The sequence below is a fragment of the Rhincodon typus genome, chromosome 3, assembly GCF_021869965.1.
Source record: "Rhincodon typus isolate 14 chromosome 3, sRhiTyp1.1, whole genome shotgun sequence".
NCBI classification, from domain to species: Eukaryota; Metazoa; Chordata; class Chondrichthyes; order Orectolobiformes; family Rhincodontidae; genus Rhincodon; species Rhincodon typus.
In genome coordinates this window covers 63,261,958-63,286,157 of record NC_063334.1, presented here as the reverse complement: position 1 = coordinate 63,286,157, position 24,200 = coordinate 63,261,958, and the positions used below count along the sequence as shown (strand labels likewise).

At 39.6% G+C, this 24,200-nt stretch overlaps 1 protein-coding gene across 1 annotated transcript in view; it reads left to right on the top strand.

Annotated features, from left to right (window-relative positions):
* LOC109927357 (transmembrane channel-like protein 2-B) overlaps positions 1-22,832 on the top strand; it is a 56,040-nt gene extending 33,208 nt beyond the window's left edge. Inside the window, exons 9-13 of the mRNA XM_048593527.1 lie at positions 5,265-5,504; positions 13,211-13,336; positions 17,773-17,851; positions 20,803-20,914; positions 22,163-22,832. Coding sequence (XP_048449484.1) covers positions 5,265-5,504; positions 13,211-13,336; positions 17,773-17,851; positions 20,803-20,914; positions 22,163-22,371 — 766 coding nt within the window. The 3' untranslated portion in view covers positions 22,372-22,832. The remainder of the gene's footprint in view (positions 1-5,264; positions 5,505-13,210; positions 13,337-17,772; positions 17,852-20,802; positions 20,915-22,162) is intronic.
* The last annotated feature ends 1,368 nt before the right edge of the window (positions 22,833-24,200 follow it).

Sequence of the window (24,200 nt, the reverse complement as noted above, 5' to 3'; positions counted from 1 at the left end):
CCAATTCCCCCTGCCTACTATATTGGCCAGACCCAACACCTACCCTGCCCACCCACCAGGTGGGGATGCCAGTTTGCAAGGTGGTAAGGGGCCAGGTAAGTGTTAAGGGTAGATTGGAGTGAATGGACTGATTTCTCCATTCCACTCCAATCTACTCCAGACACTTAGTTAACCCCTTACCTCCTTGAGAACTGGCACCCTCCCGTCTTGAATTGAATTGAATTGAATGGTTTATTGTCACTTGCACTTTGTAGAGAATAATATGGTAAAATTCAGTGAAAAGCTTCAACCGTTGTCACAATCTGGTGCCATTTTGAATAGTTTAAGAATAAAAAACAGTAGGAAGATAAAACTGAAAGACAGTCTATCTCCATTTTGCCATCTCCACCATGGGTACTCAGCTAGCTCACCAATGGTACCTTTGCTGCCACCCCTCCTCCACTGCCTTGCTACCGCCTGCGCTGGACCCACCATTGTATGAGTTACCACACTTTAGGTGCCATCTCTTGGCCCCACCTTGCCAATACTGCCGAGTCCTATGCTGAAACCATACTCACCCCGTGTCCAGGAGTCCCTGGCTCCACTGCCACCTCCATAACACTAGGAGTCTCTGCTCTGGGCCTACTGCAGCCAGGAGTCCCTGGCTCTACTGCCAGGCCAGGCCCTCACAGTGCCAAGAGTCCCACTCTGGTTGCCCTCCTCCATGATGTTGCCTTGCCAGCACCACCATCTTGAAGTGGATCGCTGGAGGAATTTATCCAACACCGCCACCAGGCCCGAATGCCGGAAGGATATCCTTGCTGCCGCTGCTGCCTCCTTCTATCGCCAGGAGGAGCTGCGCCCGCCCCAACCCTTGCCCCCAACTGCCGGCACGCTAGTGCCACTCCGCACATGGCCTGCTTTTGCTGCCACGCCGATTCTGCCGACTAACCGGCCAAAGAGAACATAACAAAAGAGAAAGAACAAAAGTATAAAGTAAAGAAAAAGAAAGTAGATAGATGCGGATGAGCCCTAGGCAGGGGCGTGCACACAGCCCTTGCTTCTCTGCTACCATCTTAGAACTAGTCTTGGCAGCATATTCCCTTTCCACACCATCCTCTCCACTGAGATCTTACCCACCTGGCACCCTACCCAAGTGACACCATATATCTACACCAGCTGGCACCGAAACTCCTCCCTAGCTGATACACTAACCAGTTGGCACTCTATTCCCACCCTACTTACCTATTCAACTTAGCAACCTTCTCATGACTAATTGAACATCCTTTGTTCCCAGCACCCTAACTTTACATTGACATGATGGACTTACCGTTTGACAGCAGATGTCAAAATGGCCATCAGGACCTCTAAATTTCAGTGTACAGCGGCTGAGTGCTGTGAAAAAGGGGGCATGGTTGGCTTCCCCTAACAGTTGTGAGCTCTGAAAGAACTGTCTGAATCTGTGAGAGATTGGTACTTCCTGCAAAATCTTGCGCAATCCTATCACATCCTTTGTAATAGATCCCAATATTTTGGAAGTTGATCCAACATAGTATCGTCTGAGTTCTTTTTTTCTTGTTGCAATCTTGAGTTTTCTTGTTGTCAATGCATCCTTCATGTTCACAAATTTAGTTCTGGCTATTTTTGTTCTTTTTTCTATATTCTGCACCACATCTGTGTCTCAGGGATCATCACTCTTTGTCATATCGCTGACTCAGTTTGAGTCTGCCTGCTATGCTCACAGCATCCCTGCCTTGCACTGCTTTGCCTTACCTTTTTGCACTTTGTTCCCTCAGCCAGTGATACCAGGCTCAAATTACTGTTGGCTTGCCACGCTGTTTTGCGCAGATACAAAGCCTGGACACTTGTCATCATTGTCAGTATACCTTTGCTCAGGGATAAGTCAAAGGCAGCCTCTGACACCGGTTCACAACCTGCTTGTGGATGTCAGAGTCAGAGTCCTCTCCTCACAATGTGTGAGGAGCCAAATGATAGGCAGCACATCACTTGTATTAAGTCTTTCTACTCTATTATGGTCTGTTCTCCTCATAGAATGAGAGACAGAAATGTATTTCAAAAGATGAAAGTGGGTGGCACAGTAATTGCTGTGGGGAAATGCCACGAGCAAGTGAGTAGTTAATGCATATGGAATACAGGGTTAGTGGTGTCAGGGTTGGGTTTGTTGACAGCAAGTGAGGGAACATATTGTAGTCAATAGCAAGAGTGGTAGAGCATGACCGTTAGTGGGAGATGGGTATAGTTGCAGAAATGGAGTGAATGTAAGGTATTGGGGAGAAGAGGGTGGCACCTCTGCTTTTGGACTGTAGAAAGACATTGACCTTCTTCTTAGATTACTGGGCATTCCGCCAAATGGCTGAGACTGCACTAATGCAGGTAGCAACTTCGGACCAGGCTGGCATGGTCTAGTGTCATGGCCTCCATTGCTGGTCCCAGGGCGAAGAGGAAGTCCAATAGATGCCACCCCATCCAAAAGGATATTGAAGATCCTTCCCACAAAGCAATGAGCTGAATTCCCCTAGTTTGTCATGTGTGGGATAAATGTCAGGAATTGTGCAGAGCAGGTCTAGACTGTCAGTGCTTGTGGGATTGTACAAGAGCTTTTTAAGTTAGCACGGGCACAGGAGATGCAATGAATTCTGGGATATCCACTAAGTGGTGAACTGTTCCAGCAGCAGTGTGTGGTAGGAAGGGCTGGAAGTCAGACATGAGGAATGCTGTAGGGATGTGGTCTACAGTTGTTGAGGCACGTTGGTAAGATACATTGAGATAACTCACTAGACCTTGCAGCAAGAAACCCTCAAAAAAACCCAATGCAACTCAGACTCAGCCAAAAAAACATAATATTTGCCCCATGGTTGCTATTATATCAGCCTTTAGCTTCAGTATTTTTATACTGCATTTGAATTTGACTATCTTCCATGGTGGGTTTTGAAGACTGTTCCCAGACCATTAAATTGCAAATCTGGCAGCTCATTCCATACATGCACCACCCTCTGCGTGAAAAAGTTGCTCCTTAGGTCTCTTTTAAATCTTTTCCCTTTCATCTTAAACCAATGCCCTCTGGTTCTGGACTCCCCTACCCCAGGGAAAATACCTTGTCTATTCACCCTATCCATTCCCCTCATGATTTTATAGACCTCTATAAGGTCACCTCTCAGCCTCCGACGCTCCAGGGAAAATAGCCCCAGCTATTCAGCCTCTCCCTATAGCTCAAAGCCTCCAACCCTAGCAACATTCTTGTAAATCTTTTCTGAACCCTTTAAAGTTTCACAACATTTTTCCTATAGCGGGGAGACCAGAATTGAATGCAGTTTTCCAAAAGTGGCCTAACCAATGTTCTGCACAGCTGCAAAATGACTTCCCAACTCCTGTATTCAATGCACTGACCAATAAAGACAAGCATACCAAATGCCTTCTTCCTATCCTATTTACGTGGGGCTCCACTTTTAAGGAACTATAAACCTGCACCCCAAGGCCTCTTGGTTCAGCAACACTCCCCAGGACCTTACCATTAAATGTGTAAGTCCTGCCCTGATTTGCCTTCTCAAAATACAGCACCTCACATTTATCTAAATTAAACTCCATCTGCCACTCCTCAGCCCATTGGCCCATCTGATCAAGGTCCTGTTAAACTCTGAGATAACCTTCTTCACTGTCTACTACACCACCAATTTTGTTGTCATCTGCAAACCTGTTAACCAAACCTCCTATATCAGTCAAACAGACCCTTGGTTTTACCAGGGTTTAGAGTTCTGAGCCCTTGCAGCCTGGGATTGGACCATGGAACACAGTGCTGTGAAGGCATCAGTGTGTGGGATGGGCCATTTTTTTCCTGAAATGTGAGAAAGAGTGGGGTTGGATGTTAAGGAAGTGGATGGAAGAGCAGTTATTCAGGAATTGGAGTGGTGTGAGGTGTCTCCATTGACTGAGTAGGCAGAGGGCAGGAGAGGTCAGAACCTTAAGGGGATAAGTGAGTGAAAACCATTGAGTGGACATGATATGTGCAATAATGAGTTATTGTCCAGGAGCCTTAGTGTGTAGTGGTAACATTCCAGTGGGTGAAGGCCCTGTGAGAGTGAGCTACCAGAGAGAAGATAGTGACATTTCACAACACAGGAGATCTTCAGCCTTCCTCCTGCACTCCTCAACATCCCCCTTAAAACAGGAACACATCACTGACCTGGGCCGTTATCTGAGTCTGGTCTAGCTAGGTCTGGTGCCATGACCTCCTTTGGTAGTCAGCAAGAAAAAAGGGACTGTTTTCCTCTTCACCACCACCTCCAGGTCCCTGCCTGTAAAGTGCAGAGCGAGCCTTGCTTTCTGGGCCATAACCTCAGTGATGATGGAGGACAGCCGCAATGTAAGGGGCAATTCCTGGCCTGCAACATCTAAAGTGGTAAGCCGTTGGACTTTAAGCATGACACCAGTGGTTGAATACTGGAAGGTCCGGGCAATGGCAAGCATTACTCCCTCTTCTGCCGTGCAATTGCACAAGAACTGTGCCCATGGGCTTGGTTACATTATTAACAGATTGAAGAGTGAAGAGAACAGTGGCTGTGAGCCATAATGGACCAGGCGTCATGAATTTCACTTGGCAAAATGCTTTAACACAAAATGGGAAAAATTGCCCCTCAGTCTTTCAATAAGATAGAAAGGGTGCACAGAGCAAAAATCAAGTAAGGTTGCTATGCTAGCGTGCAAAGAATGTTGATAAGCTAATGCAGTTAAACAATTTATCGGTAATTGTAACATTAGTGAATAAGGGGAAAAACAGAGTATCACATGTTCTAGGAATGTACTGTTGAATTATCGAACTGCAGAAATATTAGAGGTCAGAACTATTTCATTTCACTTGTTTGAAATGTCTGAAGACATTGGCAACTCTGAGGGGAAGCAATGCTGTAGTCATAATGTCACTGGAGTAATAATCCTGGCTAATGCTTTGGGAACATGGAGTTAAAAAGTGGAATAAAAGCTAGTCTAATGAAAACTGTGTGACAGCTAGTGGTTGTTGTCAAAACCCATATGGTGCACTAATATCCTTTAGTGAAGGAAATCTGCCATCTTTGCTTTGTCTGGCCTGTGTGTGACTCTAGACCTACAGTAAGTGACTGGGGCTAGGAAATAGATACTGGCCTTGCCACAGATACACACATTCTATGAACAAATATAAAATAATGGAAATTTAAGTAAGAATAGCGTCAATACTGTTTTTAATTACATATATGTTGTTTTTACATGACTGAATAATGGATTTTTTTCAGGATGGGGACTTTCTATTCTCCTGGCTTAATTGGCATCAATATTCTACGGCTGTTGACATCCATGTACTTTCAGTGCTGGGCTGTTATGTGTTGCAATGTCCCTCAGTCAAGAGTTTTCAAGGCATCGGGATCGAATAATTTTTATATGTCATTATTACTGCTGATCTTGTTCCTAAGCTTATTGCCAGTTGTCTACACAATAATGACATTTACCCCATCGTTTGATTGTGGACCATTCAGGTAATCAGTTTAAAAGATAGTATTATGTGTGTAGAATGCATTTTTTTTTGTTTTAAGTGTAAAATATTATCTCCTACATGACCAAATTATGTATTAATTTTTTTTTTCTTTTTTTGTATTCCTTTATTCACATCTACATCAACCATGAAATATACAATAAGGATGATATGTTTTCTATCAAGAAACCATAGGTTAATATGGGATCCAATTATGTTAATTGCTCAAATGATGTCACAACTTTCATTCTGCTCATGTTAATAAGTATGATCATAGAATCGTCTTGATTATACTAGGAGTTCATTAGATAAGCTAGACTCATGCTGATTTTAACTATTCTCAGAAAATTTACTTCCATTTCTCAGCTCTTCCTCATCACATTCTGTTTCCTTCATTTTCATATACTGATCCAATTTCGCTATAAATAGTTGTAGTCTTGCCTCCCTTCTGTACAGCATGTCATAATCTACAATCTTATGGTGTGAATTTTCTTCCCTAATCTTCTTTGAGTAACCAATAATAAACAGGCTTGGAGCTATTATAAAATATTCTTGTGAATGAAATCTCATGATTAAAAAGAGTCTTGAGGTATTTGACATTATATTTTAAAGACAAAAATATGAGCTGCATCTGACATAACTGACGTTCAATCTCTTTTAGCACCTATTCTTTTCAACAAAGTGGATCTTCCATGATGTTTTCAACCATATGTTGGAGGAAACATTGTGTTATAACAATAAGGGTGTGAGAGCACTTGCAGAAGTGTGTGGTATGTGCAAGACCCTTGATATATTACAAATGAATCTTCCACACAGTCTCACATTGTAAATGAGAGCACAGGAGGTCTGCTATCAATCCACTGAAAGTTAACCATAAATTTGCTCATCCCCAAGCCCCACTAAAATAAAATTCTATTAGCTGCATGAGCGGAAAATACATAAACTCAGTAATTCAGGTTGAGCTCACAAAATTCAAAGATCTGGGTGAAGTAACAATTTCACTTTTGACTTACTATATTCAGTACTGTAGTAACATGGTGAGTTAAGTGTATTTTAAAAACATTATTTGTTCATACACTTACTGTTAACAATTCTAATTTAATACCCTGTGTCCACATTTAAATTGGGAACTTGTCAGACTCTAATTATCCTTTATATTGTCATCATAGGTGTGAGAGTATAGTTACAGCATAACTGAATGGAATAAAAACGGAGGCAGGTTCTCGCATAGGGATTTGATCTGGTCTGCCAGATTACTAGCCATGTGATGAAGTCAAGTCGAGAGCCCTCTGTCTTTAGTCCTTGTGTACAATGCCTTGGGAGATCAATGAATGCACATCAGGTTTTGATTTAGCAGTTAGTGACCTGAATACAGAAAGTACAGTTAATGATTGAAATAGCTGATGAAAAAATGTAACTAAGGATCTTTGCCAAAACTGATAAAGTTTGGAATGTTCCTCAGATTAGTGTGCTTCTGACTCACAATTTAGCAGCTTTCCGATAAAGAAATAGGTTCTCAGATTCACATCAAATACAGTTTCCCCTATTGCCTATTGAGATTATTGCTATTGTCATGGCATTAGCAATCCAAATGGAGGTGCACAAAGCTTACACATGGCAATCTTATTAAGGCAGAGCCACAAGGTATCATAAACTAGAGTTTAATTGCTCAAAAAATTCTGCTGGCAAATGGTTGTCCATTTGTCAGCAATGTGGAAGTCTCTGAGTACGTTTATGTTTAGTGAACCACTCATTTGAAATATTAGAAATCTGCGAAGTGGTAGGACGTAACTTTAATTAATACTTGTAAATAGAGATTCAAGATGTTGCAATATATGAATGTACAATATCCAAAATTTATTGATATGTAATCTACTTTTGAACCAAAAATACTCAAACTGTTTGCACATAGTTCCATTGCAAGATTGAAAAAATGATCTTCAATTGACATTGGAAGGTCATTCATATTGAATGCTGCAACAGGGGTAATGCTTGCTATGAAGTTTATGTCAGATGAAAGTATCTGAACAAAAAACAAGTGAGCTAAGTGTAAGATTGCAGTAGAGTTAATGTTGACTGTCGTCTGATGGATGTAATATAATTAGTAAGCTATTGCTGTTTGTATTACAGAAGTGACCTTCACAGAGTCAAAATAACCAATCATTCCCCTTTAGGGTTACAGTACACTTTCCATTGATTATGTCAATCACAGGGCTATAGTTTGGTGTTGCCTCCCCAAGTGAATGGGAATTCCATCTGGGGTCATTCAATAAAATCATTGGAGACTCTAGATGAATAACCATCAACAGCTATTTCTCCAAGGTTGTAACTATCTTCTACAAATGTTTGTGAGGGAGGTCAGGGGAACCTCTGTGGAAATTTCACGTGCATGCCTAATTTTGATGGTACCAAGTAAAGGTGTAAAAAAGAATTTGATGGAAAGTTCAGCAATTCCATGCTTCTAATGGGAATTGTCTTGAACAAGAAATCATGCCAGATTTAACAGTGTGACATTGTCAGGCTGGCTGTCAGTCTAAGTTCCTTTTGAGTGAGTTCCCTACTAACAATTCAAGATTTATGAGAATGGTTCCAGGGTTGAAACGCATCAATTATGAGGATAGATTGGAAAAGTTAGGACTGTCTTCTTTAAAAGCTGAGATCAGAATAATTAGAAATATTCAAAATCAAGAGGAGTTTTGACAAAGTAGATGGGGAAATATTGTTACTGTTTGTAAAAGGATCCAGAACCAAAGGGTAAGAGTTTTAAAGTGTTTTGGGAAAGATGCAATCATGGAATGAGAAAATAGGGTCTAGCATGCACTGCCTGGGAATGTGGTGGAGGCAAATTTAACAGGGATTCAAGAGGGCATTGGGTGATTATTTAAATAGAAATAATGTACAGGGTTATGGGAAGAGATTGGGAATTAACATTAAATTAGAATGCTCAGAGAGTTTGTGCAAACATAACAGGTGGAATGGCCCGTTTCTGCACCATAATCATCCCGTGATACTATGAAAAAGCATTATACAGGTGTTCTTCTACCCATGTGCAATTACTAACGCTGATAAATGTTGTCTGGATTATAGAATTGATGACTATTTATAATAGTTTAAAACACCATTTTCTACTTTGTTGGAGTGCTGTGCAACACAATGCATCCTATGTACACTGTGTACTCCACCATTAATGAAAAAAAACTGACATTGTTCTGATCTTGCATGTGCAGCTTATCTAGTTCATTCATTTGTCAAGTGAATAATGATGCCACGATCAACAATAATACATGTGACCTTGATTATCAAGTCCTCTGAGATAAAGGAAAATATAAAATATCTGAAGCACACTCAAACAGAATTTGAAAGAAAAGCATTTTTAATTCATTTCTGAGGTGAACTGCTACATATCATCTGAGAAAATATTCAAGTCTACAAACCAATATGTTTTTGCAATCATTGTTATTACAATATACTTTGGTTTTGCTAGTAGCATTAAACTGAATAATATATTTCATCTTAGAAATTTACCTCCACAATTTATTTTCTCATATTTTCTCACTGGTACATGCCCCTATCAATAACATTCTTTAATTGACACCTCTGTATGCTCTAATGCACCTAGACCCAACCAGGTATTCAAGAAATCAATAACCATTTGAAGTAGAGCATTAATTTAGGGTTGAATTGAAGAGTAGCCTATAATCTAAGTTTAAAAAGATAAAATCATTGGTGGAATCTTGTAAGAGTCTGTAAGTCCTGCTGCAGCTGAGAAAAAGGTGCTAAGTTGTTCAGAGTGTGTGAACAGGCAATGTAGAGGGCATGCAGGGTTGCTGCTGTGGGAGATCGGTGGGATGTGGTGTAAGGGAAGTAACTGCAGAAAATGAGTGGCAAAGAATGAATGTTGGTGGAATGTGCATGTGGAAGCAGAACTAGAGCGATGGTAGCAGAGAGCAGAGTTGTGGCCCTCGTCCTGATGCAGCAGAGAAGGTCAATGACCTTTTTATGGCACTGCTGGTAGTTCCTCCAAACCTTGGAAAGGGCATGATCTGGGTAGCAATCTTGGACCCTCTGACAAGGATGAACGTTGTGGCATCCTCTGCTGTCCTCAGAGAAAAGGACTCCTCTCCATTATTCTAGCCCCTCAACCAATACCTACGGGTCCCTATTTGACAATCACGATACTATCTTCCCCTTTTCTGACATATTTAGATTTGGTTTGTACTGAGCTGGGCATCTTCGGAATGTCATTGTTTGTCTGGGTGCCCAGACTGCTTTCTTAAAGAAAGCACAGACGCAAGCAATACCAATCTTTTGGAGTACATCTGCTAAGTGGCAAGTGTTCTGGGACTAGCATGTGATAAGATGGGGCAGAATTCTATGTGACAGATACTATATGAGTGAGGTAGGTAATCATTGAGGCTGGTTTGGTAAGATACGGCAAGAAACCCCATCAGCCCTCCCATCAGAAATCCCTCCAAAATGTTTGACACAACTTGGATTGTGTCAAAAATAAGATTCAGCCCTTAAGTTTCCTTCAGCTTTTTATGGGAATATACTCTGATTGGAAGTGGTAATGTGCACTGTGAATTCTATCTGCTATAGAGGAAATATTCTACATGCTTAGAGATCCTGGACATTGCTATAGGCAATATTATTGAAATGATGCTTAATAGACTCAAGCAACATTTCTATTCCTGTATTTTCATAGAGTTTTGGGTAGAAGAATAGGAATCAAGGACCAGCAGTAGGTCATTCAGTCCCTTATTCCTATTCTGCCATTTGATTACAACATGCTATATAAATGAGTATATTAATTATTATACATTAATTAATAGAGGTTTGTCTATGTCAATTTATAGTCTTAAAAAATGATTAGACATTGTAACATTGTAAATATTGTAGACACAGCTTTGTGCAAGCCATACTAGAGGAAGTGGCAGTGAAACAGTTGTGCAATGGTAATGCCACTAGCTCAGTAATCTGATCCTCTGGCTAATGTTCTGGGGGGCATGGTTCAAATCCCACCATGGAAGATGATAAAACTTGAAGTCAATAGAGATATGGAATAAAAAGCAAGTCTAATGGCAGCTATGTAACAACTGTTGGTTGAGATAAGAATTCATCAGATTTACTAATGTCTGTTAGGGAAGGAAATCTGCCATTTTTATCTGGTATGCACTAAAATGTGACTCTAGACCAACAGCATTATGGTTGACTGTTCACTGGGTAGAGATGGGCACCAGATGTTGGGCTGGACCCACAGCAATGTGGTTGAGTGTTCACTGGGTAGAGATGGGCACTAAATGCTGGCCTAACCAATAATGTCCAGACCTGAAATACAAACAAAATGGTACATATAATTATTCAAGTACTAGTCTTCTGCAAGATGAGCAACAGTACCATTGGGATTGTAAATGTTGAAAAATGTTATGTGTAACAAATTTCTTGCATGATGTTTAATTTCAGAAAGAAGATATAATTGATTATGTACTGATGAACCATCAGTTATTTAGTATGAATAGTAATATGCAAACCACAATTTATTACCGGTCATAACTTTCAGTAGACATAACTTAAATAATTATCAAGGTCATTTCTGTTGAATGTTGCACCAAATGACTGTTTTCTGGTTTATTTTCACTTCTCAGTAAATTATTATTTGAAACTCTATTACATTTGGGAAGGGAAGTTCAATAACTGAATCATATAGCTAAGAGATGGGGCTAGGGGTGGGAAGATGTTTTGACATTGTCAAACCTGTGTTTAATATAAGGGAAAATGAATGGGGGTAAGGAGATCACAGTTTTGAACCCTTCTGAAAGAATAAGTTAAAGAAAGATATTGTATAATAAGTCTTGTATTCAAAATGGCCAACATGTCCAGGCAATTGAGAAATAGCTATTAGTACGGGATATTTTAGAAACGATTGCAAGAGTGTGGAGATAAGAGAAAAATTGGCTTTTCGACAATAAATTGTGCAGGAATGTGAGAGCACTGCTGGGCAAATTGTTCCAAATATTTGGGTATAGTCCAAATTTTGGATGGACTTGGACATGGAGATTTGATGTTAAAGGGAAGAGAAATATTTGGCATGTAGTCAAATCATAAGGGACTGTGAGACTTCCAGTCAATTATTTTAGGTAGTATTATTAAAGGTTTTATCAAATTGACACTTCTTGGATTGAAGTAATATGACATGAAGACCCTAGCTGTAAACTGTGGCTTGCACGCTAATAATGAACAAATGACGCCGTGATGTCCAATTACACAAAGCTTGGGTTGTTATCTTCGGAGCACAGAAGATTAAGGGGGGACATGATAGAGATATTTAAGAATGTGAGACCATAAGACCATAAAACCACACGTTTAGGGCAGAAATAGGCCATTCAGCCCATTGAGGCTTTACCATTTGATCATGTCTGATTCATTTCTTAATCCCATTCTCCTACATTTCGCCTGTAACCCTCGATCCCCTTAATAATCGAGAATCTAGCAATCTCTGTCTTAAATACACTCAATGACCTGGCCTCTGCAGCCTCCTGTGGCAATGAGTTCCACAGATTCACCATCTTCTGGCTGGAGAAATTCCTCCTCATATCACTTCTAAAGGGTGATCCCTTCACTCTGAGGCTGTGACCTCAGGTCCTTATCTTTCCTACTACTGGAAACATCTTCTCCACGTCCGCCCTATCCAGGCCTCTCAGTGTACTTAAGTCTCAGTGATATCATACTCTCATCCTTCTAAACTCCATTGAATACAAACGCAGAGTGATCAACCACTCTTCGTATGGCAAGCATGGTCAAAGTGAACAGAAAGCAGCAGTTCCCCTTAGTTAAGGGTCACTAGCAAAGTTGGTAGGTAGGGGTCTTGTGGCTGAGTGGTAGCATCCCCATCTCCAGACCAGGATGCCTATCAGTTCAAGTACCATCTGCTCCAGAGCTGTGTAATAATAGCTCTGAGCAGGTTAATTAAAATATGTCAATACCAATAGGACATAATTTTAAGCTGAAAGGCAAGAGGATTAGAGGAAGCAATTTTTCATGCAGGAGGTGGTGAGGCTCTGGAATGCATTTGGAATTATGGAACCACTAGAGTGTGGAAAGAGGCCGTTTGGCCCATCGAGTCTGCACTGACCCTCTGAACAGCATCCCAGACTCCCACCCCATCCCTTTAGCCTGCACACTATGGGCAATTAAGCATGACCAATTCACCTCACCTGCACATCTTTGGACTGTGGGAAGAAACTGGTGCACTCGGAGGAAACGCGCACAGACACAGGGAGAACGTGCAAACTCCACACAAACAGTCGCTCAAGGCTGGAATTGAACCTGGGTCCCTGGTGTTATGAAACAGCAGTGCTTGTCACTGAGCCACTCTGCTGCCCTTTAAACATGTGCTGCCCTTCCTGGGAGGATAGTTGAGATGGATAACCTCACAACCTTTAAAAATTGCTTGTATGAGCACTTGAAATGTTGTAACATTCAAGGCTATGGGACAGGTTCTAGAAGGTGGGAGTAGTGTAGATTTAGTGTCAATTTAATGTAGCTTTGATGGTACAGACTTGATGGGCTGAAAGGATCGTCTATACATATGATTGTATGATTCCGTGGTTGTATGATTCAATCAAATAGCTCTACTCTGAAGTATACTCCTCAACTTAGAACTTTTTGAAGTAATTTAGATCACTTTTTAATCTTTTTCTTAACCAACAGTGGGAAAGCTAAAATGTTTGAAGTTATTATGGAAACAATCCAATATGATTTTCCAGCATTTATTGGAAAACTCTTCAGTTACGCATCAAATCCAGGGTTGATTCTTCCTGGAATCTTACTTATGGTGTGAGTATGTTTACTTCATGTCTGTAATGGAAAATCTCAAATCATTTGAATGGTAGAACACACTTCAAAAGTAAAATCACGTCAATGGTTATTACAATTACAGTAAATGCATCATTTATTTTTCCAGATGGATTGGCTCAATGTATCCTCTGTAAGCAAATACAAAACAGAAGCCACCTAATTGTTGTGCTTTATTGGATCCTGATCGAAACTGGACTGGTAACTCATATTCTGTTAGCACCCCTCTCTGACTGAAATGCAGGTTGACCATGGAGATCATTGAATTGGCAAGAAGTGAAACCAAATGTACAGTCAGCTCTGAGTCTCAGCTGTTTTACTCATACACAAATTTGAAATACAAATTACAATTTTCTATCAGTGAAATGAACTCTGAGAGCAGTTCAGTCAGTCAAATCAACAGGATGGGCCACATTTGGCTGCCTTGTTAAACAGGCAGGTTAATTTTTAGGGATCTTTAGATCTTTCTGCGGATCAAATATATTGTTCCTCTCAAGCACGTTTCTATAATGAGGCTTGTGATGAATTTCCTCCCAACCTTTATCAAAATGTACTCTCATACCAAGCTATGTTACTTGAGGGGACATGTTTACAATTAATATATACTCTTGAGTTTGATTTTCAGATGTAACTCAATTTTAATGTTAATTCTATAAATGATTAATGAATAACTATGTTGTTTTATAACTTTGTTATTTGCAAAATATAATCCTTTCATTGCACTTCATTTTAAATAACCATTTTAAGGTTTAATTTGAAATGCTCAATTTAAAAGGAATCCATTAATCCTTGTTGGGCCAATTTTCAGGCACTGAAATTCTTTTTTTCATTCACTCATGAGATGTGAGCAACACTGGCTCGGCCAGCATTTATTGCCCATCACTAATTGCCCTCAAGAGGTGGTTGTAGTGAACTGCCTTCTTGAATCACTGTAATCCATGTGCTGTTGGTAGACCTACAACACCATTAGGGAGGGAATTCCAGGATTTTGCCTCAGCAACAGCAAGGGAACAGTGATATATTTCCAAGTCAGTATGGTGAGTGGCTTGGAGCGGAACTTGCAGATGGTGCTGTTCCCATATATCTGCTGCCCTTGTCCTTCTAGATGGAAGTGGTTATGGGCTTGGAAGGTGCTGTCTAAGGATCTTTAGTGAATTTCTGCAGCACATCTTGTAGATAGTACTCACTGCTGCTATTGGGCATTGGTGGTGGAAGGAACAGTTGATTGTGGATGTGGTGCCAATCAAGAGGACTGCTTTGTCCTGAATGTTGTCAAGCTTCTTGAGTGTTGTTGGAGCTGCACTCATCCAGGCATCACACTCCTGCCTTCTGCCTTCATCCTCACCTGAAGAAGGAACAGCGCTCTGAAAGCTTGTGATTTCAAATAATCTGTTGGACTATAACCTGGTGTTGTGTGACTTCTGACTTTGTCCGCCCCAGTCCTACACCGGCAACTCGAGATAATTGTGCCTTGTAGAGGGTAATCAAGTGTTGGGGAGTCAGGATATAAGTTTCTTATTGCTATATTCTTAGTCTCTGACTTGCTGTTGTAGTCACTGTATTTATATGGTGAGACCAGTTGAGCTTCTGGTAAATGGTAACCCCAGATTGTTGATACTAGGGGATTCAGTGATGATAACACCTTTGAATATCAAGGGGTAGTGATTAGCTTGTCCCTTATTGAAGATGGCCATTGCTAAGCATTTGTGTAGCATGAATGTTACTTGCCAGTTTTCTGCCCTCAAGCCTGGATATTGTCCAGGTCTTGCTTCATCTGAACATGGACTGCTTCAGTATCTGAGGAGTCATAAATGGTTCTGAACTTTGTGCAACATCGGCGATATCCTCGCTCCCGAAGATTTGAAGATCATTGATGAAGAAGCTGAAGATGGTTGGGCCTAGGATACTACCCTGAAGAACTCCTGCAGAGATGTCCTGGAGCTGAGATGACTGACCTCCAACAGCAACAACCATCATCCATTGTGCCAGGTATACCTCCAATCAGCAGAAAGTTTCCCCTGATTTCCATTGCCTCCAGCTGGGCTCTTCTATACCACACTTAGTCTCAATGGCTTGATGTCCATGTTTGGACCAAGGAATTGAGTGATGCTGGCAGAACACAAACTGAATGTCAGTGAGCAGGTTTTTGCTGAGTAGATAATGCATGATAGCATGGTTGATGACACCTTCCATCACTTTACTGATGATCAAGGTGATTGATAATGTATGAATTTCTAGGCCAGTTACATTAAATTGCTCCCCAAGGCTCAATGAATTGCCCAGTGAATGACTGAGTAATGTGGATATGCTGTATTCCAGGTCTGATCCCAGACCTTTACTGTCAACTGATTCTAATTTACCTGCAATGACCATGGACAACATTGATAAAGGAGAGTAAAATGGTTCAGGGATCCTGCTTGTGATTGCTAACCAATAATTTCTGCGAAAAGTGTCAATGCATATGCAGATATTGGATGAAGGCAGGTTTGGGCTTGAGTATAGTATGCCTGTGATTGATTACTCTGCTAATATTTTTGGAGAAAGTGTGAATAGATTGTAAATAAATGTGTCAAACTTCCCTTCAGCACATTATTGTTGCTTTCATATTGCTTTATTGTCTTTACAATAACTACCCCATGGTACATGTGCAAGGAAGGAAAATGAAAATTATTAACAAATAATTTTCTGCATCACCAGAAGACATTAATGGGCAGAAAGTTTTCTAGCCAAGTTACTGGCATAAATTGGTTGTCCAGAAAATGACTTTATTTGATTATCCACAGTCAGCTGATTTCCAAATAGTTTGATTGAAATGTGTGAAATTCTGGTTCCACTGGGCCTGATATAGGAGGAGGAATAATAATTGAACAATAATAATTAATTATTCATTCACATAATTAATAATTATGGGAACATTGTAAACCATGCTTCTATTTAATGGACGGTCTAGTGCTGATGCTCCATACCGACGTCATATCAATTGACCGTTCTTTATGAAAGCCTAGAATGTAGCAAGCTAATTGGCTGTGGAGAGCATGTGAATTGAGCCATATTCTATCCATACCAAATAACTGTAAGACACGTGCTTTCCAGACTGGGTCATTGGATAGGTGAAGATCAGGAACAAGAATCCTGACTGACATTTCTCCTTTCCAAACCCAGTGCTCTGTTTGAGGTTACCTAATGCAAAATTAAATCTGATACCTTTATGTCGATATGATTTAGTACAATATCCAATGACGCATTAAACATGTTATTGCAGTGGTCCAAGAAAGTAACTCATTACCAAGCTCTCAAGAAGCAATTAGTTATGTGCAATAATTGCTGGCCTTGCCTGTGCTGCCCATTTCTTAACACCAAATACTTATCAAAGCATTTGGGGAGCTAAACTTCTTGCCTTTATGGCTTAAAAAAAATGAAGCATCCAGAAATATTTTCTAACAAATGAAATGGTTGTTTGCTTTTTGCTTAGTTAGAGAATGTCCATTTTGTACTTCCAAAAAAGATGTTGCCTGTAATTTTATAAATCTGGCTAGTGGGAGTGGGATTCTTTGTTTATTTCAAAATGCAATGAAATGATTCACTTCAGAAGATAAGGATGCAAATTGATACAAAATAGGTCAAAAGTTAAGATTAATAGAAAATGAAAGAGAGCCAAAATTCCTTAACCCTGACTATATTTCTGCGGTTTCAAGTTCTGAAGAAGGGTCACTGGATGTGAACATTAACTCTGTTTTCTCTTCACAGATGCTGCCAGACCTGTTGAGTTTGTCCAGCAATTTCTGATTTTGTATTTCTGTGGCATTTATCAGGAGGGCAATGAACATTACATTCTAACATGACTTAGGGATGAAGCACTTGGAACCTCTCTAGTTCAGCCACTCTACTGACAAAGGCTTGATAAGTTCAAAGTTGCGTGGAATCCACCTGTCTGGATGCAGATTAAAATTATGGCTTGTGATTCATTTTCACCCTTTCTAAAGGGACCAGATTGGGTGAGATTCAGTTTGGGCACCGAGGCTGTAGTTGAAGCCTCTTTGGAAAGGTGGGACCTTGGGATGAGCACCTAGTGACACAGTTCCTGCCAACTGTTTTTAAATTGGAATTCTTTCCAAAACCAGAAACTCAATGGAGTAAACAATGAAATCACTACAGATGTGAACCTTCCCTAATAGTTAGGATGGTTGGCTTGCACATTTGCAATCCTTTTACTTTGGAAGGAAACATTTATGGAGCTAGATTAACTATGAACAGGCTTACTATCACCATTTAATTTGACTAAACAGTCATCGCCTTCATTATTGTTCTGAAAAGGGGTCAGCATTTTGCATGAGTATAATGTATATCTTTAACAGAATGCATTCTACATTATCAAATATTAAGGTATCTGACTATGTTTTAATTCTACTCAATTGCAGTTTAGCCATATACTATCTCAATGCCACTTCGAAAACATATGAAACAGCTAACTTGGAGCTAAAAAAGAAGATGCAAATGGTATGTTCACTTTGAGAAATATTCAGCCCGCATTGACAGCTACTAAGTAAATATAGCATGTATAGTTTTCTATATGTTTGATTTATGATGCAAGAATGAAACTAAATTTTGCATCCTGAAATTTTGAAAATCTGGAGAATTGGATTGTACCAGCTCTCTTACGAGCAGGTTTGGAGGCTGATGCCCTTCTCTCCGTGGTTCTCCTTGAATCACAGCAGTGTTTATATTGATGAGTGAGAAGAGTTTGCTGCCGATTATTCAAAATGGTGTCAGCCTGCCCATCAAGCAGCATCATGATTGATTTACGGCATCTTAATATCGTGGCTGCGCGTCAGCAAAGATGGAAAAGCAAGGAGGCAAATGCTGCATGCTGGATCGCACTACCTTGTAGAACATCCCAACTCATGGACTCAAAGATTTGTGGGTTGATTGTCATCACATGAAGACTTGATTCTTGAATCAAGGGATGACGTTTTGATCTCTAGTCTTAGATCAGATGCGTATTAATGTTGATCAACGTTTGGAAATATTTTCTAACAAGGTGAACAGGCTGTATAAGGTTGTGAACAGACTTACGGAGAGAGTGTTCAGGATTGTTAATGCTGGGATGTTGGGGTAGATGAGAGTTCAATTAATCCAAAGAGCCTTGTTCATAATCTGATGTTGTTGCCCTCCGGCTCCTCCTCCAAATTAACCGTGATTGGAATTTTCCTCACCTAATTCTGAAAAGTCTGCTTGCTATGCATGCTCTTGTTATCTGTCTCCATTGCAGGACAATGCTATGCCATAAGTAGCAATCACCACAATCTAGTACAACTTTTGAACTGTACAACAGAAAGCAGCAAACAGTTCAGCTGGCAGAATCATTGGCTTATGTCAATGGTCTGCTCAATAATGGCACTAGTGGTGTCATAGGTCAAGTTATGCTTCTGCTTAGCTGTCACATATTCATTTTGCAGTGTTGCATCTTTGTCTCCAAGTGAGCAGCCTTTGACTTGGTGTGCTGAGTGAAAGAGTTTGCTGATGGAAGACTGCAACAATATGTAGGCAGTATGAAACTACCAAGAAAGCAGGCACAATCCTGCATGATGTAGTGGTGGTGATCAGTCAACAGCCTGTCATAATATTGGATGTAGTCAATCACAATCTGAAAGTGGGGTAGCTTGCTTTTTGTAATGGATCCTATAGCTCTTTCATGCTGACTTCTCGTATTTGGGAGTTCTGTTATGAATGGAAATGCAGTGATAAAATCACGGCCACCAGTAAGTCATGCAGGTCTGTGCCTGCTTTCTTGGTAGCCTATATACTGCGGCACTCCTTCATCACCAAACATTTTCACTCAGCACATCAAGCATTAAAATCAACAGTTTTAAGTCATAGCTTCTGTTTTAGCAACCAAAGGTATGTGGTGTTTAACAGTTCTAATTTGTATCATAATACCACCCACACTCATAACTGATACTTAAGTAAACGTTGACATTTTTTGAATAGCTTTTGCCAGCATTTGACATAGGACTTCTCCCTATTTTTTCACACAGAACACTATGATCCACATTTTGATTTAAATAAACAATAGACTTGTGCTTACAAAGTTTTGTCAGAGAGATTCAAGAACACATTGGGGTGAGTTTTATGTATCTCCCCATCTCCACCAGCAGATGTGCCGGCAGTTGGGATCATAAAATAGAGTAGGTGGCCAACCCTCCCCACCTTTCCACCCACCCTGTCCAGTAGCCCATACTTGGGGGCAAGTAATGCATGAGGCAGCTCACCAAGCCATGAGCTTAGTAAGTAGCTCATTAAGAGCTTCATACTTCCTCTGCTATGATTTTCTTGGCCTTTTGGGGAACGCAGAAGGAAGTAAACCAAATCAGCAGCTTTAATTGATCAGGCTGCTGTTGCATAGGCTGGAGGCAGGGCACCATCCCCAAGATCATGCCACGCTCCCCTATCCTCCTTCAATGTTTCTCATCTAACTCCCCATTCCTATCATTTCACACAGGGTTTTCCACGCCCAGCCTGATCAAAATACTCAGATTATTTCATGTCTGGGAGACATATTCTGTTCATTTTTTGAAGTGCTTGTAATCCCAGAAGTGGCTGCTGCTTTTTTCTGGAGATGCCCCCCTCCCTGCAAGGCTACAGAGCAGCCAGGCAGGTCGGGGCTTCCTCTCTGATGTGGACTGAAGTTGCAATTCAATTAAATCAGTCATCAATTAAAGTTTCGCCTGAATAATATTGCTGCAGGGTAGCTGGATTTCTAGTTGGTAACATGCCAACCAACTTTTATGTTGGGAGGAGCTGGGTAATCCATTGCCTTGTAAAATCCACTCCATTATTTTTTAACTCTACAAATCGAATGTGTTGGTTATCACATAGAATGTGTGCTGTGACGGTAAGATTACAACATAGGTGCAAAATCTTTTCAATTCACGATAATAGTTATCACATCAGAGTTATACTGAACAGAAAGAGGAATGAGACTTCTTCCTGAAAGAGGACTTCTTCCATTTGTGTCTTCAACAAAGTTTGAGCTACAAGAAAAGAAAGCTGATTAGAAACTGAACTGTTTTTCAGCATTGTTAAAATTAATGTGTTGATGCACTCGTGAAATAACTTTTGACATTTGTTTGCAGCCTAACTATATAGTTAAAACCACAATGAGAGTTTGGCTGCTTTGTTTGCATTGCAAAAAGACAACTTGTCTATCAGAGTTCACTAAAATATCTTTGCATTACATTGAAAATTATAAGTTAAACTTTGAAGTTAATAAGTAACAGTATTATGTCACATTCTGAACTGAGCTCCAGCACAATTCGTTGTTCATTGGGAATAAGGCGGATCTTTTGTGTTACATTTGAACAGACTTGCATTTGTGAAATATTCTGTACAGTCAGATTTTAAAATAGGGCATTGTAAAATATCATGGAATTCCTTTTCTTTCATAACAGCTACGTGATGAACAAAAGAACAGAAGGAACAATAAAAATACTGTCAATCCTATGTTGCAAGATTTGGAAGATCTTTTACCAAATAATGTAAATGTAAACAAACCTGAATCAGGTAAGGGCTGGAATCAGAGCTTTATTTTAGAGGTTGACTTTTGTATGTATTTTAAAATTTGGACAAAAATAGATATGTTAAGAAGGCTTTGGCACTTAAATCTTTATTTGGTAATTATACCAATGTTCGCACAATTAAATATGATTGATCTTTTTATGGGTAAAACAACTGCAGTCTTTGAATATTAGCTTAATGCAACTTTTACAATTGAGTAATATTGCATTGGAAATGAGTTTCACAGTTTTAACTTCTGACCATTTTTGAAAGATCTGCAGGAAATATTTACTAATGTAATGCAACAATTCAAATTAAAGTCTGTATTCACTCCTTTCTGATTGCAAGAGCAATTTTTCAAACAGTGATTTTTGCAACAGTTTTGCAAGATATTGGAGAAAATTGGATGAAATTTTGTAGTCTGATGGCTGTAATCTGCTGGAGGTAATTGGAAAATAATGGAAAAATAATTTGCTCACTGAATTTTCTCATCCAATCTATCTCCCGAATTGGAATAGTAAAGTCAAAATTATATTACCACTATGGAGCAACCATCTCTATTATGTTAACTCTAATATTTACACGATTCAGCATTTGAGTTGCAGTCTGATGAAAGGTGGGCAGGGGGCAGTGGGCAGATGGTTTGATCTCTGGGATGATTATTTATTCATGTTTGCAGCCTATAATGCTGATACAAAGACAAATGCTGCAATCATAAGATCACATAGTTATCTTAAGTAGCTTTATTATAAACCTATACAAATAAAGCATATAAATCTTATTTTAAGAACACTTCTGTTCTCCATCACCTTAACTGTTCAATCTGTTTTCTCTCTATTCTGTTTTTGCAATCATAAATATCAAATGTTTTACCTGACTGGGTTTCTGCTCTCTACCTGAACTGAAACATTTAATTTACATTTTTTTTCCCAATTTCTGTTCAATTTTTCTTCATATGCATCACATTTGGTCCATCCATTCCATCCCTTGACCTCTCTGTCTCTATTTCTGAGGAATTGACTGTCTATTAATACTCACTATAAACTCATTGATCCAACAACTACCTTGACTATTCTTCCATCCACCCCACTGTGCATGCGCACAAACAGCTATAATATTGTGGATGAGTGATTGCATATATTTATTAAAACTTTTTAAAGTTATCATATTTTTACAAGGATTAATTATAAAACACTTAAAGAAAGGACAAGCAAATTTTATTTGAGATAAACTTTATCATTTCCTTTTACAAAGATCAAATAGTGGTTGGAAAGCAACCCAATGAAGCAGCAAGAGCTAATGGAAAACATGGAAAAGAAATGACACTAGCACCACCACCTCCAAGAATGGTGGTAACAAAACCACCGAATCCAAGACAAGCCTTGCATATACCAGGACAGCCAAGATCTGGGACTCCAGGTCCAGGCCCACGTAGACCTTCTCCTGGTCAATCACGACGTTGAGATGTGAGCCAAAAATGAAACCATTGTTCAAATGCTCCTTGCTTCCTCATGGATTTTTGTGACAAAGGTTCAGTCACACATTGGGACATTATCTGGGCAATGTTTTGCATAAAACAAAATTTGTCATGCCATCTAAGTATGATTAATTACCTTTTTCTTAGCGTTGATATTTCTGGCTAAATTTGTTCAAAATCATTCCAGTTTATCTTAATTTAGGTCCAGGTTTTGAAGCAAACCTAATGTAAAGGCAATGTTTTGCAAACAAATTGAAATGTTCAAAATTTGACTATATTGATGGTCATTAGGAATGACATAAATTTAAGCACGAAGAGTTATTGGTAGGAGCTTTGGATCTCATGTTTTTCTAATGCCAGTGCATTCTGCATCATTTCAGTCATAATTTTGAATTGTTGTGGTTATTTATTTACTATGAGACTGCAAAATAAAACTTGCTTTATGTGGAGCAGTATGTCATTAAGGGTATTTAGAATGAGTATTCCAGGACTAGTTGTGAAGTCAATTAGTCTAATTTCATATAATTTTACTGTGGATATGACAGATCGCCTAATCTGTTGAATTTAAAGTGGTCCATTGAAAGACCAGTAAAACTTCTGGTGTGAGAAATTCAGTTGTTGTTTATCTGCAAGTTCCACTGGCCTCTATAGTTACAGCTAGAGAATCCCCATGGGATGCGTGGCCCACGTAGGTAAAATTTGTTCGGTACAGCCGAGAACAGAATATGCGGGAACAATAAAACATTGGACAGTGAAATCACTTGTGTCATGACACTGGCATGTTTTTTGTTCCAGCATTCCATTGCAAACCAACCAAGACTGCTCCTCCCTTGCTGCTGTAACTTTGACATACTGTTTCTCAGATGTGTTAATTATTCACACATCTCCATGAATGTTTCAATGAAGGTGGTAAAGGTGAGTGTAAGATGTTTTCCAGGCTGTTGAGGATTGTGAGACACAATACAACTTGAGGGGAAAGATTATCATGTACACATTTATCCACTCCAACCACTTCTGGAATAAATATGTTGTAGAAAATAAACATCCCAAATCAACCTTCTGAAAATGTATGCATTAGATCATTCTTATTGATGATTTAGTGTCCTATTGTACTTGGGAGGTGGTCATTTTGCTCTTCCAAGTTTAAACAGACCGCAGTGCTGTTTGAACAGCAGTGTGTCCTAAAATACTACGTGGCACACCCTGTGTTCCAGCATTTCATAACAAACCAGCCAAATACCACTTGATGTACAAAACATAACGAAAATCACAGGCAAGGCCGATGTTTTTGTGTTGTGCATTACATTATGTTGGTGCTTTGGGAACCTCAAAATGCTGTGTTGAAAGGAGACCATGGAATCAAGAGACTGCAGATGATCTATAGATTTTTAAAAAATAGTGAAATAGACTGTTTAACCAATGTCTCAGAAATTTAATTAATTTAAAAATAGGAGTGCCTGAACACGCTCAGAAGGCCTATTAATGTCTGTAAAGCGAATAGATAGGCTAATATTTTGGGTATAACTCTTCATCAACTGAAAACAGCAAACAATTAAGATTTTACTGAGGTTGGAGATAACTTGAATGCAAATCAGTATTGAAAACAGATTCTCAGGCAATAAACAGATCTAAGTGATCCCACAATCAAAACGCATCATCAACTGAAAGCAGCAAGCAATTAAGATTTTACTGAGGTTGGAGATAACTTGAAACCAAATCAGTATTGAAAACAAGAGACAACAAGGTGCAGGGCTGGATGAACACAGCAGGCCAAGCAGCATCATAGGAGCAGAGAGGCTGACGTTTCGGGCCTAG